The following is a 15,423-nucleotide window of genomic DNA, read 5'->3' on the forward strand; positions in this document are numbered from 1 at the left end:
TGGGTTTCCTCCGGGCTCTCTGGTTTCCTGCCATTAAACAAAGACCTAATAAGGAATTTAGATTGTGAGTCCCTATGCAGTCAGTGATGATGATGGTCTGTAAAGTGCTGGGGAATATGAGGGCGTTCTACAAGCGAATCATAATAAATATGCAATACTGTCGTTTTTTTGTGTATTGTGAAGATGAAGTTCGACCCAAGGCAGAAATTTGGGCTTTCAGAATACCCCCATGAAAGTCTACGACTGACAAAGAAACTGATACATGCATCCCAAACCCCCCCTCCCCCAAACTGCATCAGATGAGGTGCTGAATAATCAGATGAGATATATTAGGCTATGTTCACACAGGGCTTTTTTGGTGCGTTTTTAGCTGCAGATTTGCCTTGGTTTTATGCAAATCCATGCTAATAAAAAGCTGCTTTTTATAATCTCAGCAAAGTCTATGAGATTTCTGAAATCACACACACACACACACACACACACACACACACACACACACACACACACACACACACACACACAGCTTTTTTCCTGTTTGTTTTTTTTTTTTGTCAAATAGCTGCGTTTTTGCTGCACATTTTAAAGAAAGAGCATGTCAATTCTTTGCAGCGTTTTTGCAACATTTTTTAATTGATACAACTCATTTTGTAGAAAAAAAAAACACAGCAAATACGCACCAAAAACACCACTAAAAACCGCACCAAAACCGCAGATGACGCATATTGCCACAAGATCAGGTTTTGGTCAAGGAAAAAAACACCAAAAAGCCCTGTGTGAACATAGCCTTAAAGGGAATTTGTCAGCAGGTTTTTGCTATGTGTTCTGAAATAAGCATAATGAGAAGCAATGATTAGTAACTGTCAATCAATGTACACAGAAAGCTGTGGTGTGGTCAGTGGGTTATTCAGAGCTCTGCAAAATCTGCAACTGCTGCAACCAGTAAACTAAATAATATATCATAGGAATCAGGGTCTCGGCCTGTACCTCATGATGATGTCAGATTACATAGTAAAAACCTGCTAACAGATTCCCTTTAAATGCTGCTGTCACAATTGACAATGGCATTTATGAGAATAAACTGATGCAATGTTTACATCGAAAATAAAATACAACCTGTAAAATCATTGACTACTTTTTGACACTTAGGCTCTGTATACATCTATTATGATCTGCTCAGTCATAGGAACAAATCAATGACAATAACGAATCCCTGAAGTAGGCCAAAAGACCTCATTGCTCCTTTAGTGTCTGTCATGGGGCCCAGCATTTTACCAGACAATACAGCACAGCACATTTGGATAGGATCTGCTCTCACTGCCTCCAATGCTGATGCTCCTGTACACAAATAACACTGATCGTGTATACAGGAAAGCCTGCACCTATGCTGCTGCCAAGTCCCATCAGCTTTTTCAGAGGGCATTGTGTGGACCTACGGTACAATACACATTTCTACATAATGTTACAAGTCATTAAAAAAAAAATACTGAGTTAAAAATGTATTAACAACTCACCTTGAGATTGGTCTCTCCATCCAGACTAGCAGTGGTTACATGACATGAGCCATCAGCCCTGTCTGAGGATAGCAGTACAAGATCCGCTGGAAAGGTTTCATCTTTGGCTACACGGACAATGTCACCAACCTATAAAAATATAGAGATAGGGTTTTATGATCTACAAGTTTATTCCTTCTACAGATAAAAGATACAGCCCATACATACCCTGATGTTTTTGGACCTAGTCTTAACAAGGCCACCGCTTCTGACAACATAAACTGGAGCTCCATTGACTTCATTGTCTGCTTTGTGCCGCAGCCAGTCTTCATAGCCCTAAAAGACCAGCAGAATCGTAACTACAAGCTATTATGCATCCTATACTATATTATCCTGTGGTTTCTGGGATTAATAGGGGGAATTATTAATATGACAAAAGACAAATGTAATTAAAGGGAACCTGTCAGATGCAATATGCACCCAGCACCACGAGCACTTCTGGGTGCATATTGCTAATCCCTGCCTAAAAATCCCTGTATACACTAGCATACATAATGAGATCTTTAGAAAAAGTATTTCTAAAGAGCCTTTACCGTATGCTAATGAGTGAGGGCACTAGTCCCCTGGGCGTTAGTTTCCCGGCCAGTCGCCCCTCATTAGCATGTTAGTACGTCTCTGTGGGCCCCTGTGGCTGTGCTATCATGCTAATGAATGTGCAGCGTCACAGGATGATCTCACTCACCTCTCCGCTGCCATTGCGTCCGACACTCTATTTCGGTTCAGTGCGCATGACCCCAGAGTTTGCGTCATGTGCACTATGAAGCCGGGTGTACGCGTCCTGGCTTCAAACTGAAGTAGTGCGCATGACCCAAACTCCGGAGTCGAAATCCCCCGTTGGACGCGATAGCGGCAGATAGGCGAGTGAGATCATCCTGTGACGCTGCACATTCATTAGCATGATAGCACACCCACAGGGATATACTAACATGCTAATGGGGGCGACTGGCCGGGGAACTAACACCCAGGGGACTACAGCCCTCGCTCATTAGCATACAGTAAAAGATCTTTAGAAATACTTTCTCTAAAGATCTTTATCTATGCTAGTGTATACAGGGACGGTTAGGCAGGGATTAGCAATATGCACCTAGAACTGCTCGTGGTGCTGGGTGCATATTGAACCTGACAGGTTCTCTTTAAAACATCTTATACAGAAAACTGTTGAATAATTTTGTATGATCTAAAGAGGAAACAAACGCGCTGGCTGCAAATGAGCTGGGCAGGACCATGTTGACATGCAAATCTGGAACAGCATGTTGCCGCCCCGCTGGGCGGCTACAGTGCGATGAGCCCCGCCCCCATTCCCTGCACCCTCCCACACATTCCCCCGCACCCCTTACTCTCCCCGCAACCTCCCCCTGCACTGCTGTGGGGTCCGTGACCTGGGGGAGGGGCCTGGCGGCGGCTGCCGTGGTGTCAGCTCCAGCACCGGGCCCCCTGCTCAGAATCGCACATTCAAATGTACCCGCATCACAGATCACAGATGCCGGTACATTTGAAAGCGCTGATGAGAGGGAGCGCTGCGCTGCTTCTCATCACTGTCCCGCTGACTGTGTCTGACAGATCAGGACAGCGGTGACTTCACTACTGTGCTCATATGTCCAGACCAGACGGCGCGCGAACGTGCAGGAGCGGCGGGGACCGAGGACGGGTGTATGTATGTATGTACTCACTACATGTGTTCCCTATGGAGGCAGGGGGGGTCGGTACAGAGCGCCGTGTGTGTGTGTGTGTGTGTGTGTGCGGTGCAGAGCCCTGTGTGTGTGCGGTGCAGAGCCCTGTGTGCGTGTGCGGTGCAGAGCCCTGTGTGCGTGTGCGGTGCAGAGCCCTGTGTGCGTGTGCGGTGCAGAGCCCTGTGTGCGGTGCAGAGCCCTGTGTGCGTGTGCGGTGCAGAGCCCTGTGTGCGTGTGCGGTGCAGAGCCCTGTGTGCGTGTGGGGTGCAGAGCCCGACGTGGTGTGGGGTGCAGAGCCCGACGTGGTGTGGGGTGCAGAGCCCGATGTGGTGTGGGGTGCAGAGCCCGACGTGGTGTGGGGTGCAGAGCCCGACGTGGTGTGGGGTGCAGAGCCCGACGTGGTGTGGGGTGCAGAGCCCGACGTGGTGTGGGGTGCAGAGCCCGACGTGGTGTGGGGTGCAGAGCCCGACGTGGTGTGGGGTGCAGAGCCCGACGTGGTGTGGGGTGCAGAGCCCGACGTGGTGTGGGGTGCAGAGCCCGACGTGGTGTGGGGTGCAGAGCCCGACGTGGTGTGGGGTGCAGAGCCCGATGTGGTGTGGGGTGCAGAGCCCGACGTGGTGTGGGGTGCAGAGCCCGATGTGGTGTGGGGTGCAGAGCCCGATGTGGTGTGGGGTGCAGAGCCCGATGTGGTGTGGGGTGCAGAGCCCGATGTGGTGTGGGGTGCAGAGCCCGATCTGGTGTGGGGTGCAGAGCCTGATCTGGTGTGGGGTGCAGAGCCCGATGTGGGGCTGTTATTTGCAATGCTGTAGTGATAACAGGTCAGGTGCTGGGGAAGAATACTGACAGGGAATGTGTGTGCAGGGGGCGGGAAGGGGGTGGGGCTGGACACTGAGGCTGGGCGGTGCCAGCTGTGACTGGGAGGTGTGGCACAGGAAGTGGTCAGTTTGCTGGAGCTGAATGTAAACAAAGCTGCAGAGAAAAAAAGTCATAATTCAAGAAGAACAAAAGTTAGAAAACAAAAAATAACAATGTAGGGGTGTTTTATATGACAATACAGCACAAATTAGCTTAACAAAAATTTTTGAGTTTATGTCGGACAACTCCTTTAAGAAACAATATCTGCTTACCTTTATTCTATCATTAATTAACTCACCAACATGTTCTGTTTAACCCTATGTCACACATTGCTTCCCTATGTCTTTTGCTTCGAAAATCGAGATATGTTTGTTATAAGAGATGGCAGATACCAGTGCGAGAACAGACAGCAGCGTATGCAGCATGTCTCACATGGAGAGCTGTGCTACGGACTTACTTCAGGTTGGATGTTAGTATATAAGCTGCAATGTAAATGAATTTCTGTATATTATAGAGTAGCAGCAGGCGACGTGATGCAGCAACAGAGGTGTCACTTCTGCTCAGGGCGCTGTGGCTGCTGCTGGCCAAGTGTAGGTAATACTAGGAGATTCAGGTTACCCTCTACAAGCATTCGGTTTTTTGGCTGCGCTCTATAATACACAGAAACATTTTACTAAGAGACTGATAAATAATATTCCATGTGCAGTAATGTTCAGGCTCCTGCGAGGGAGTGAGATTTCAGATGTATTTTTGCTGTCCATTGTGATGCATTAATAATCTGCTTTTCTTGAATGTCCTGTATTCTAAAGGTCAGTGACTAAACAAAATTATGTTAGTGATGAAAACGTCATTTTTGCCATAAGATCCCCATAAGATCCCCTTCCCCCTCCACAGCAGATATCTGCCAGAGATAATCTAATCAGATCTTGCAGTCACTCTGCTAATAGCAAAACCAATTTGGTAATACGTATTTGGGTTCATTTACATAAACCGACCGGAGGAACTAAACGTGCACCGACTAGAACCTTATCTGCTGATCTGCAATCGCTTAAAAGACTATTAACACGAGTAGACATCTCTACTGGTGTGCACTGAGGGATTTGTAATCAACAGGCCGCCATTCTTTTCTCAGGACTAGTTTTCTTTTACACTTGACAAATGGTGATCAGCAGCACACACATTATATATATTATAAATATTAATAATTTTACCAGAGGAACAGGTGATTTGCTTGTTTATCTGGTGATTCGCACCTATTTAGAAGATTATCGGGAAACGAGCGTTCTGCTGTCAGGTGCCCTCCAATCCAACAGCAATGATAGCGGTGTGCCCAAATTCCCTCCCTAACCAGCCCTGTGTAATGCTATTCACTAATATGAATCTTTAAATAAAAATTACTTCTAAACTGTGCTGTTCCTATGCTGATTAGGTTTCCTCAGACTAGTCGGCCCTCTTTCCCTGTGATCACGCTCCTCCTATGGGCATGATTACACAATTTCCACGAGCTTCTGTCACCACCAACTAATGAAAATCTCACGCATGTGTGTGGCTCATTTTGGTCGCATCTGTGAGCCTTAGGCCTCTTTCACACGTCCGTAAAAATTCCGCACATTTTTCACGGACATGTCAAAGGTGCGTATTGCCCTCCATGTGCCGTGTTTATGTCACACGTGTGTTCTCTGTGTGTTATCCGTGATAATGCACGGAGAACAGGAACATTCTGCTCACCTGTCCCTGGCGTTGCTCTCCGTGGTGCTGATCTACATATCTAGCCTTGCCAACTCCCCGCTGCTGCTGATTCTGGCCCGCAATGGAGTCAATATGCAATGAGTATAATGAGCGTGGGTCGGAAGCAAGTGACAGCAGCGGCAGAGACTGCAGTGCTGGAGAAGTGTGTAGAAATTCCTTTTAATTCACAGACACGTGTGTTTTCTCCGGTGCGTGTCACACGGATCACATCTGTGCGGTCCGTGTGACACCCGTGATGCCGGAGAAAAACAGACACGTCTATGTGTGCTCCACACGGACACACTGCCCATAGCAAAACATGCACGTGACCACAGACCCATTGATTCTAATGGGTCTATGTGTGCCCATATCTCCGGCACGTGAGGAAATGGACCAAACACGTACCGGAGACACGGACGTGTGAAGGAGGCCTTAGAAGCAGGGTGGACGCTTCCCGACTTCATTAGGCAGACTGCATATGACTAAAAGTTCAGAAGAGGCTCACGTACGCGTCTTGACAATCTGCATGACGCCAACAGTGACGCCATGTTGACAAATCGGAGGGAGAACAGCTGCTTTATTGACGTAGATCCGCTCAATCGCCAGCAGGAGCGGTCAACAGACAGGTACATCAGGCCGCTGCAAAAGAGGGAGTGGCCTCTGTTAGTAGCTACCTGCCTGTTTTATTTTTTTTACTATGTACCTAAAACTAAGCCCCAGACCACCCCTTCAACACGCATTCATCATATCTTGCCGTGTATAGATTGACCTTTAGCTTCATCACTTTCTGCAATAGGATCTGTAAGTTTGGAAGGGAGATATACTGTAGAAGTATACAACATGGTATATAGCAGTAATGATCTTTCTGTTCACCTGGCTAATAATATAATACATGATTGCTTCTATTGTCCTCAAATGTGGCTATTCTTCCTTCCAGTTCCAAATGTACATCAAATGTACCATAAAGAGAATAGGTCCAGATCAAACACACGAGCATGTACTTCACCTTCCAGAACTGGGATCAGGCATTGACCTTTCTGGTTGCTCAGGAGCCATATCAAGACATGACTATGGTTGGGAAGGCAGTACAAACAATTAGAAGTGAAATACCCAGCAAATCAGTTTATTATTCTCAAAATGGGACGCACATATATGAGGATAGAGGTTTACCTGTTTGATGGCTGTTACGGTTATGACAAAAAATAGGGGAAGTCCGCTTGTTATAGGACTCGTCGGAGTATCAATCATGAGCTGAAAATAACAAAAAGAAAACAGTGACTTTTACATAGACGTGCAATGCAATTGTAATAAATTCAGGAAACCGAGCAGAACAAATTAATAAAGGCCCCTTTATATTTTCATTAACTTACACTTATTCGTGCTTAAGTCTATTATAGGCCAACGTAGGAGACGGGGCCACTGAAGAGAAAAAACAAAAAAAACTGCTGACATTTCCTGCTATCCCCTGTAAACATGGGCTCAGCCTGTGAACTGGCCAAACAAGGTCTAGGACCAAGAAGAAACAAATTATTTAGGGGCTTCCATTTTAAGTGAATGTAAAGGAGCAGGATACGAATATCATATCTGTTGGGGGGTCTGACGTCGCACACGCATCATGCAGCTGTTTGATAGAGCAACAGAACTTAAAGGGAATCTGTCAGCATCTGAGAGCAGCATGATGTAGGTAAAGAGGCCCGATTCCAGCGATGTATCATGTAGATTAGAGTGTAGCAATTGTAATTCAGCCAGAGTTTTCACTGGTGTAGCATGTAGCAGAGCTCAGAAAGCTAAGCCCACAATATCGATTCGCAGCTTTCCACATACATTGTAGTTTTATCCAGGTATCGTAGATGGTGCGCGCACACGCACACACGCACACGCGCGCGCACACACACACACAGTAATTTTTTTTTTTACTTTAATGTTTAAGTTGTGTGGGGGAAAAAAATCTGAAATTTGTCAAAAAAAAAAAAAATTCTGCCATTTTCTGAGACTCATACAGTTCTTACTTTTCTGGATCTGGGGCTGTGTGATGGCTTATTGTTTGCATCCTGAGCTGAGATTTTTCTTTATACTATTTTGGATTTGGTGTGATAGTTGGATCTCCTCTAATTGCATTGTACTGTATGTTGAGGCGGACAAAAAAAACCATAATTCTGGTGTTCTGATTTTTTTCTCGTTATGCCCTTCACCGATAAGATTAAACTTATTTTATATTTTGATACATCAGACATTTCTGAACACAGCGACACCAATTGCGTATATATGTGCATATATGTGTGTGTATGTATATATATATATATATATATATATTTTTTTTTTTTTATTATTTTTTTTAATTGTCTCATTTTTAATGAAGCAAAAGGGGGGTGATTGGAACATTTTTTTTTATATCTTTGAATACTTTTTATTCTTCACTTTTTATTGTTTTTATTAATCCCTTAGAAGACTTGAAGCTGTGATCTTCCGATCGCTTGTGCTACAGAGCAGAGCTTCAGCACCACTCCGTACCGTACAAATGCTGTCATCCTGTGAACGCCGATGCTCAGCCAGCATTCAAGGGAAATTCATCATGACAGAAACAAGGGTCATCAGCTGACCCCCGCTGTCATAAAAACCCATTGGTGCCCTGTAATCAGGTCACTAAGAGATTGACAGGGGGATTTAACTAGTTAAAAGGTGCTGGTGCTTTTCTGATCAGCCAACAGAGGCAAATGTCGGCTGATCAGATCAGCAAACAAGTGCAAGGAAAGATGCGGGCTCAGCGGGTGAGCCAGCAAAGGAAAGGACAAGATCTATGTCAAACTGTACGTCATAGGTTGTGAGGGGGTTAAACAAGAGTTAAGTCACACAATATCGTTAATAAGTAACATTTCCCACATGTCTACTTTACTTTTAGGGACCAAATCACATTTGAAGTGACTGAGAGGCCTAGGTAACAGTAAACACCCAAAAGTGACACCATTCTAAAAACTGCACCCCTCAATCCGCTCAAAACCACATCCAAGAAGATTATTAACCCTTCAGGTGCTTTACATCATCAACTAAAGCAATGTGGAAGGAAAAAATAAAAAAAACTTAATTTTCAAAAAGGGAAATAAGTGAAAATGGGATGTTATACAATTTGTCCTGAGTACGCCAATACTACGTACAAGGTTGAAAACTACTTTTGAGGCACAGTACAAAGTGAAGAAGGGAAGGAGTGCAATATTTGAGTTCAGATTTAGCTGGAATGGTTTGCGGGTGCCATGTGACAATTGTAGAGACTGAGGTGCCAGAACAGCAGAAATCCACAAGTGACCCCATTTTACAAACTGCACCCCTCACTAAATTCATCCAGTGGTGCAGTGAGTATATTAATACTACAGGTGTGTCACAAAATCTTATACTATTGGGCGTTGAAGAAAAAATAATTACATTGTTACCACCAAAATGTTGTTTTAACTACAAATTTCCAATTTTCCCAAGGGGAATAGGTAAAGAAGGCCCCATAATGTGTTCCACAATTTCTCCTGAACATGGCAATATCTGGCTGCACCGCAGGGATCGGGAGGGAAGGAGCACCAATTGATTTTTGGAGCACAGATATTCTTAGAATAGTTTGCAGACTCCATTTGCAGAGCCCCTAAGTGCCAAAACAGCAGGAACCCCTTTAAGTCACCACATTTTGGATATTACACCTCTCTGGGAATTCATCTACGGGTGTAGTGAAAATTTTGTTTCTGGAAAACACTCATGGAGTGAAACACAGTGAATGTTGAATAATTAAAAATTGCAGATAAGCCCTTGTCATGGCTTAGTACATTGTACGGTAGTGCCCGTACATTGTGTCCAGTTCGTGCTTCTGGAGACACCCCCCGTAAATTAAGTTTCAACTTCCCCACTACAACAATGTCAGACATGTGGACGTGAACTGTGGATTAGGCACATAGTGGGGCTCAAAAGTGATGGAGCTATTTGAATGTGAGTACAGCTATTGCTGGATTTTTTTCTTTTGAAGGGGGGGGGGGGCATAGTGCTATTCCAATCTTTCAAGAGCCTTTGTGCTACTAGAAACGTGGAACCCTCTATATTTTCATTAACATTCCCACACCTGAGTGGGGACTTTTCTTGGGTTGAGTTAAATGTTATTGGTGGGGAATTTGGGGCACAGAATATTTTGGATCAGTTCCCATTTATGCTGTGCTCTATGCTGAGCACTTACATCGGGGTTTCCATCTACATCTCCGAAGTACGTAATTCAGGTGAAACCCCAATGGAGCAGCTCGCTATTATGAGGCAGCAGAGTGACTCCTTACTCTGTTCGGCCTCTGTTTAGCATTATCCGTCTATTAAAAGGTGCATAAAACTGTTGTTGATGGCATTTTTGTGCACGCCTAAAAAGCAGCGTAAAAAGATGGACACCGCTGGACCACAGGCCAGAAGGGAGTTCAAAGCGACTCCCTCTGCCTCATTACAATGGATTTTCCATTGAGGATTTTGACTGAATCACTTTTTTCAGAGACTTACACCAAATCCCTGCACGATAAATGTAGGCAGCACCATACTGCAATGTTTGGCAGGCAGAATAAACAAATGGAGTCATGGAGCAATATGTCTTACCTGAACCAGAAATATGATGAGAAAATAGAAATTGGCTATTCTTCTGAATTGTTCAAACAAGTTTTTAGGAATGAAGTTCAACACTGTGTACTGCAAAGAGAAAATAGATAAAAATGCATTCAATATGCAGAAATAGATAATATCAATTTTATCAAATACATAATTGACTGTGCACACTCTAACAGTTTCACGTGTAGCCATAGTTCATCTTTCTTTCAAACCACTTCCCATAGACGATAAACATCTAGGACGGTGGTCTACATTCTAAAACATCACTGTATAGCAGAGCAGCTGCACAGGATCAAGGGGAGTTGGCTGTCTCCATAGGGAAGATATATAGACTGTTTATTATAGTGTCTGCCTTCCCCATTGCTGTATATATAACACTGAACAAGCGCTGTGTACGCAGTAATAGGAAGCACTAACGGCACATCCTCCATCACACAAGCTACTCATGTGATCACTGGGCAGCATAAGGATGGAGAAGGAGCTGCTGTGTCCTAGTCCTAAAATATCATCCCCAGTTGCAGGGGAAATCAGATATACAGATCTAAAACAAAAAAAAAAAGAACTAATTAATAAACAGGTCTGCAAGGGTAAAATTATTTAAAAGAGGTGTTCTTATATACTTTCAATTTCTGAGCATAGTAAAAATATCGGAAAAAATGCCATTAAAGTTGTGGTTTTTTACTATTTACAAACACTGACTATAGGCTTCTAAAAGAATACAATTCCATAGCATTCCAAAAGGAATTCCTTCCATACTTTCCTCAAGACCAGACCTGGGCAAGGGGCGGCCCGCGGGCCACATCCGGCCCGCCTACTCTCTGTGACCGGCCCGCCTGGCTCCGGGTGTCCTTGCTGGCCGGTCACTGATGAGGGCAATCTGACCTGTTGTCCGGAGCTCCAGGCTCCGGGCGGCCCGTGGTCAGATTGCCCTCATCACACGCTGCGTGCCGGCAGGGAACAGAGGACAGATACTGCAGCACCGCACAGTGCAGCAGTGGAACGCAGGAATCTGTCCTCTGTTTCCTGCCGGCACTTTCTCTGTGACACACACGCGCGCGCCCTGATGTCGTCAGTACGGCGCGCGTGTGTGTCATTTGAAAAGTTCCCGCCCCGGCAGGAGAAGAAGATGCAGCAGCCGGAGCCCGTACGGAGAGAGGAAGCAGCTCAGCGGGGAGCCATACAAGAGAAGAAGGATGTCAGCGGGAGCCCGTACGGAGGTGCCTGAGGAGGGAAAGGTGAGTGGTGACTAGTAACCTGAAGGGACAATGGGGGGAGTGGAGGGGAGGGGGGGTAACTGGTGAGTAATATTTGGGTGTAGTGATGTAGTATATGGCAATGTAGTTTTACAGGTGTAGTATATAGGGGTCTAGTGATGTATATGTGGATGTAGTGATGTATATTACAAGTGTATATAGGGGTGTAGTGATGTATATTACAGGTGTATATGGGGGTGCAGTGATGTATATTACAGGTGTATATGGGGGTGCAGTGATGTATATTACAGGTGTATATGGGGGTGCAGTGATGTATATTACAGGTGTATATGGGGGTGCAGTGATGTATATTACAGGTGTATATGGGGGTGCAGTGATGTATATTACAGGTGTAAATGGGGGTGAAGTGATGTATATTACAGGTGTATATGGGGGTGTAGTGATGTATATTACAGGTGTATATGGTGGTGTAGTGATGTATATTACAGGTGTATTTGGTGGTGTAGTGATGTATATTACAGGTGTATATGGTGGTGTAGTGATGTATATTACAGGTGTATTTGGTGGTGTAGTGATGTATATTACAGGTGTATATGGTGGTGTAGTGATGTATATTACAGGTGTATATGGGGGTGTAGTGATGTATATTACAGGTATATATGGGGGTGAAGTGATGTATATTACAGGTGTATATGGGGGTGTAGTGATGTATATTACAGGTGTATATGGGGGTGTAGTGATGTATATTACAGGTGTATATGGGGGTGTAGTGATGTATATTACAGGTGTATATGGGGGTGTAGTGATGTATATTACAGGTGTATATGGGGGTGAAGTGATGTATATTACAGGTGGATATGGGGGTGTAGTGATGTATATTACAGGTGTATATGGGGGTGTAGTGATGTATATTACAGGTGTATATGGGGGTGTAGTGATGTAGTATATGGGGATTGTTTGTGTATATATGTATATAGCGTGTGCGTGTGTGTATGTATGTGTGCGTGCGTGCGTGCGTGCGTGCAGAGAGAAAAGCCCGTAACTGCGAGTGGTACTAGAGTTACATCAGGTACCATGTGCTCTCTCCCCGCCCCCTGCAGCGCCATACCGCCATTACAGGGCCTGATTGCGTTTCTCCGGTACCTGTTTGCATACATGTGACAGGTACCAAAGAAAACACGAGTCTGTGAAATAAAAAGATTTTCCATATTTACCTGCTTTCTTCAGCTCTGCTGCCTCCCGCTCCTGACCACTGCTCATTCATTGATTATTCACCGCACTCAGGACCTGGAAGCCGGAGCATCACGATGACAGCACCGGGCACAGCACCGTTGAGGACATCACCGCAGGGACAGGTGAGTATTCTGCAAGCACAGTGACCTCCAGGAGGTCATCAGAGTTTCCAATGAACTTTGATGACCATCCTGCGACACCCACGCTACAGCTTCATGGGTTCACCAGAGTTCATTGGGAACTGTGACGAGTCCCCGAGATGCTCTGGCTTCCAGGTTCTCAACATACACACACACCTGTATACTCACCCAGCGATTCAGTCCCCAGCGCTGTCCCTGCTTCCAGCTGCTCACTGCAGTGAATATTCAGTGAGTATAATTACCAGCGATAAGGAGCGGGAGGCAGCAGAGCCAGAGACAGCAGCGCTGGAGAGAGGTAAATATAGAAAATCTTTTTATTAAAAAGACCTGTGTTTTCTCTGGTATTTGTCACACTGATGTCACACAGATCACATCAGTGTGCGATCCGTGTGACACCCGTGCTGCCAGAGAAAAAAAGGACATGTGTGCGTGCAGGGCCACGAGGGGTCACACAGTCCGTAACTTACTGTTTGTATATGAAGGGATAGTATATATGCTATATACAGTATTGGGTAAAACTGAGTTAATTATATTAGTCCGGCCCTCTAAAACCATCCCAATTTCTCATGCGGCCCCATGGGAAAATTAATTGCCCACCCCTGCTCAAGACGGTGCTCTAGTGTATTGCAGTGATGTTCCTGGGTTGATGGAAATCCAATATTGAGTACAATGTGAGTGAGTGGAGACTCTATTGATGCAACAAAAAAAGTCTGAAAGCTATGTTACTGCACAATGGCCGCAAGTATGCTTCAGTGCCTATACGGCATTCTGTGCACATGACGGAAAGCTATGAGAATTTAGACTTTATCCTCAAGAAACCTAACTATAAGGATCAAGGATGGTCAATGTGTGGTGGTCTGAAAATTCATCTGAAAGGATACAAAGTACCCATGCTTTTGTGTCAATGGGACAGCCAGGATAGGACTCATCACTGGTGCCAAAAGAGTTGGCCAACGAGAACATCTTTGCAACCTGGACTCAAGAACATAGTTGTGGAAAGTTTAGTTGATCCCGATAAAGTGCTCCAGCCACCACTCCACTGCCATTAGTCCACGCTTGGACTGATTAAGCAGTTTGTGAAAGCTCTACCAAAAAAAGGAGACACTTTCAAGTACCTGTGTATTACGTTTCAGGGACTGTCCGAAACAAACTTGAAGTAATTTTTGTAGTGCCGGATGTTTGAAAACTCATGAATTACAACTTGTTAGAAACAAAAATGAAAGATGTTGCAAAAAGAGCTTAATAGTCTTTTAAAGAAGTCATGAAGAAAGTTCTAGGTCACAACAAAGATCCAAAATTTCAGGCTACATTTCCACGATCAGTGTTTGCTGTGTTTTTCATGCAGCTGAATTTCCACATCAATCCCTCACCCAAGTTCACTTGTGTCATTCCTTGCGTTTTTGTATGCATTATTTAACCTCTTCACGACACATGACGTACCGGGTACGTCATGGATCGTGTCAAGTTAATGCCTGCCTGCTGTCGCCGGCAGCGATCACTGAACAGTTCAGCTCATTTGATCATCTGACATGTGTGGTTATCAGGCACGAGTGGATTCGCTCTCCACTTGTGCCTGTTAACCCCTTACAGCGCACTGTGAAAATGTCACAGCGGGCCGCGGTAAGAATTCACTTACACGGCTCCATCGGAAGTCACGTGATTTGATCACGTGGATCCAATGGTTGCCATGGTAGCACAGGGTCATGTGATGACCCCTGAATGAGTCAGTTCCTCTCACAGCCGGCAGAGGGCTGTGTTTGAGAGGAGTAACTAGTAGGAAGTAAGCTAGGCTCAACTGCTTGAAGCCTGGTGCTCGGGAGAAAAAGGAATCCTAAAAAGTAATAAATCCCGGCACATAGTTCAAGAAAAAAGTAAGTCAGTCAACAGGTTTGTTGTATGCTCGTGATTTAATTCAAAATGCAGAAGTGACAATCAGTGTGTGACAATTCACATTGGACGGTTTTTGTCCAACGCTTCAAAGCATTTTTTTTTGCACTTGGAATTTTTTTCAGTACACTATATGGTAAAACTTATGCTTTCATTTAAAAATAGAACTCGTCCCGCAAAAAATAAGCCCTTATATGGCAAGATTGACAGACAAATAAAAAAGGTATGGCTCTCGGAAGAAGGCAAGTGGAAAACCCCCCAGGAAAAACAAAAAAAATCGACCGGGGGTGAAGGGGTTAAGCATGCGTTTTTTATGCGTTTTTGTCTCAAAGTTGGTTGATACACAGGCAGAAGAGCAACCAGGAAGTTGCCCAGAGCAAAGATACAAGTTTATTGTACTGTATACAGACTATACTAGTAAAACCGCTTAACAGCCAATACGCTTTTAAAATGGAGGCTGTTAAGGGTACTTATTCCTTACTGCTGTTTTAACACGGTGGTAAGGAACAAGTGAATAGTGCCACTTCAAGGGGAG

At 44.8% G+C, this 15,423-nt stretch overlaps 1 protein-coding gene across 7 annotated transcripts in view; it reads right to left on the reverse strand.

Annotated features, from left to right (window-relative positions):
• Positions 1-15,423, reverse strand: part of ATP11B (ATPase phospholipid transporting 11B (putative)) — a 269,426-nt gene that overhangs the window by 193,239 nt on the left and 60,764 nt on the right. For all 7 annotated transcript variants that reach the window (XM_075340573.1, XM_075340576.1, XM_075340572.1 and 4 more), the window contains exons 3-6: positions 10,406-10,495; positions 6,974-7,054; positions 1,719-1,826; positions 1,512-1,640 (exon numbers count right to left, since the gene is read on the reverse strand). In XM_075340573.1, the coding sequence (XP_075196688.1) occupies positions 1,512-1,640; positions 1,719-1,826; positions 6,974-7,054; positions 10,406-10,495 (408 nt within the window). The remainder of the gene's footprint in view (positions 1-1,511; positions 1,641-1,718; positions 1,827-6,973; positions 7,055-10,405; positions 10,496-15,423) is intronic.

This window comes from Anomaloglossus baeobatrachus, chromosome 3 (genome assembly GCF_048569485.1).
Source record: "Anomaloglossus baeobatrachus isolate aAnoBae1 chromosome 3, aAnoBae1.hap1, whole genome shotgun sequence".
Taxonomy (NCBI): Eukaryota; Metazoa; Chordata; class Amphibia; order Anura; family Aromobatidae; genus Anomaloglossus; species Anomaloglossus baeobatrachus.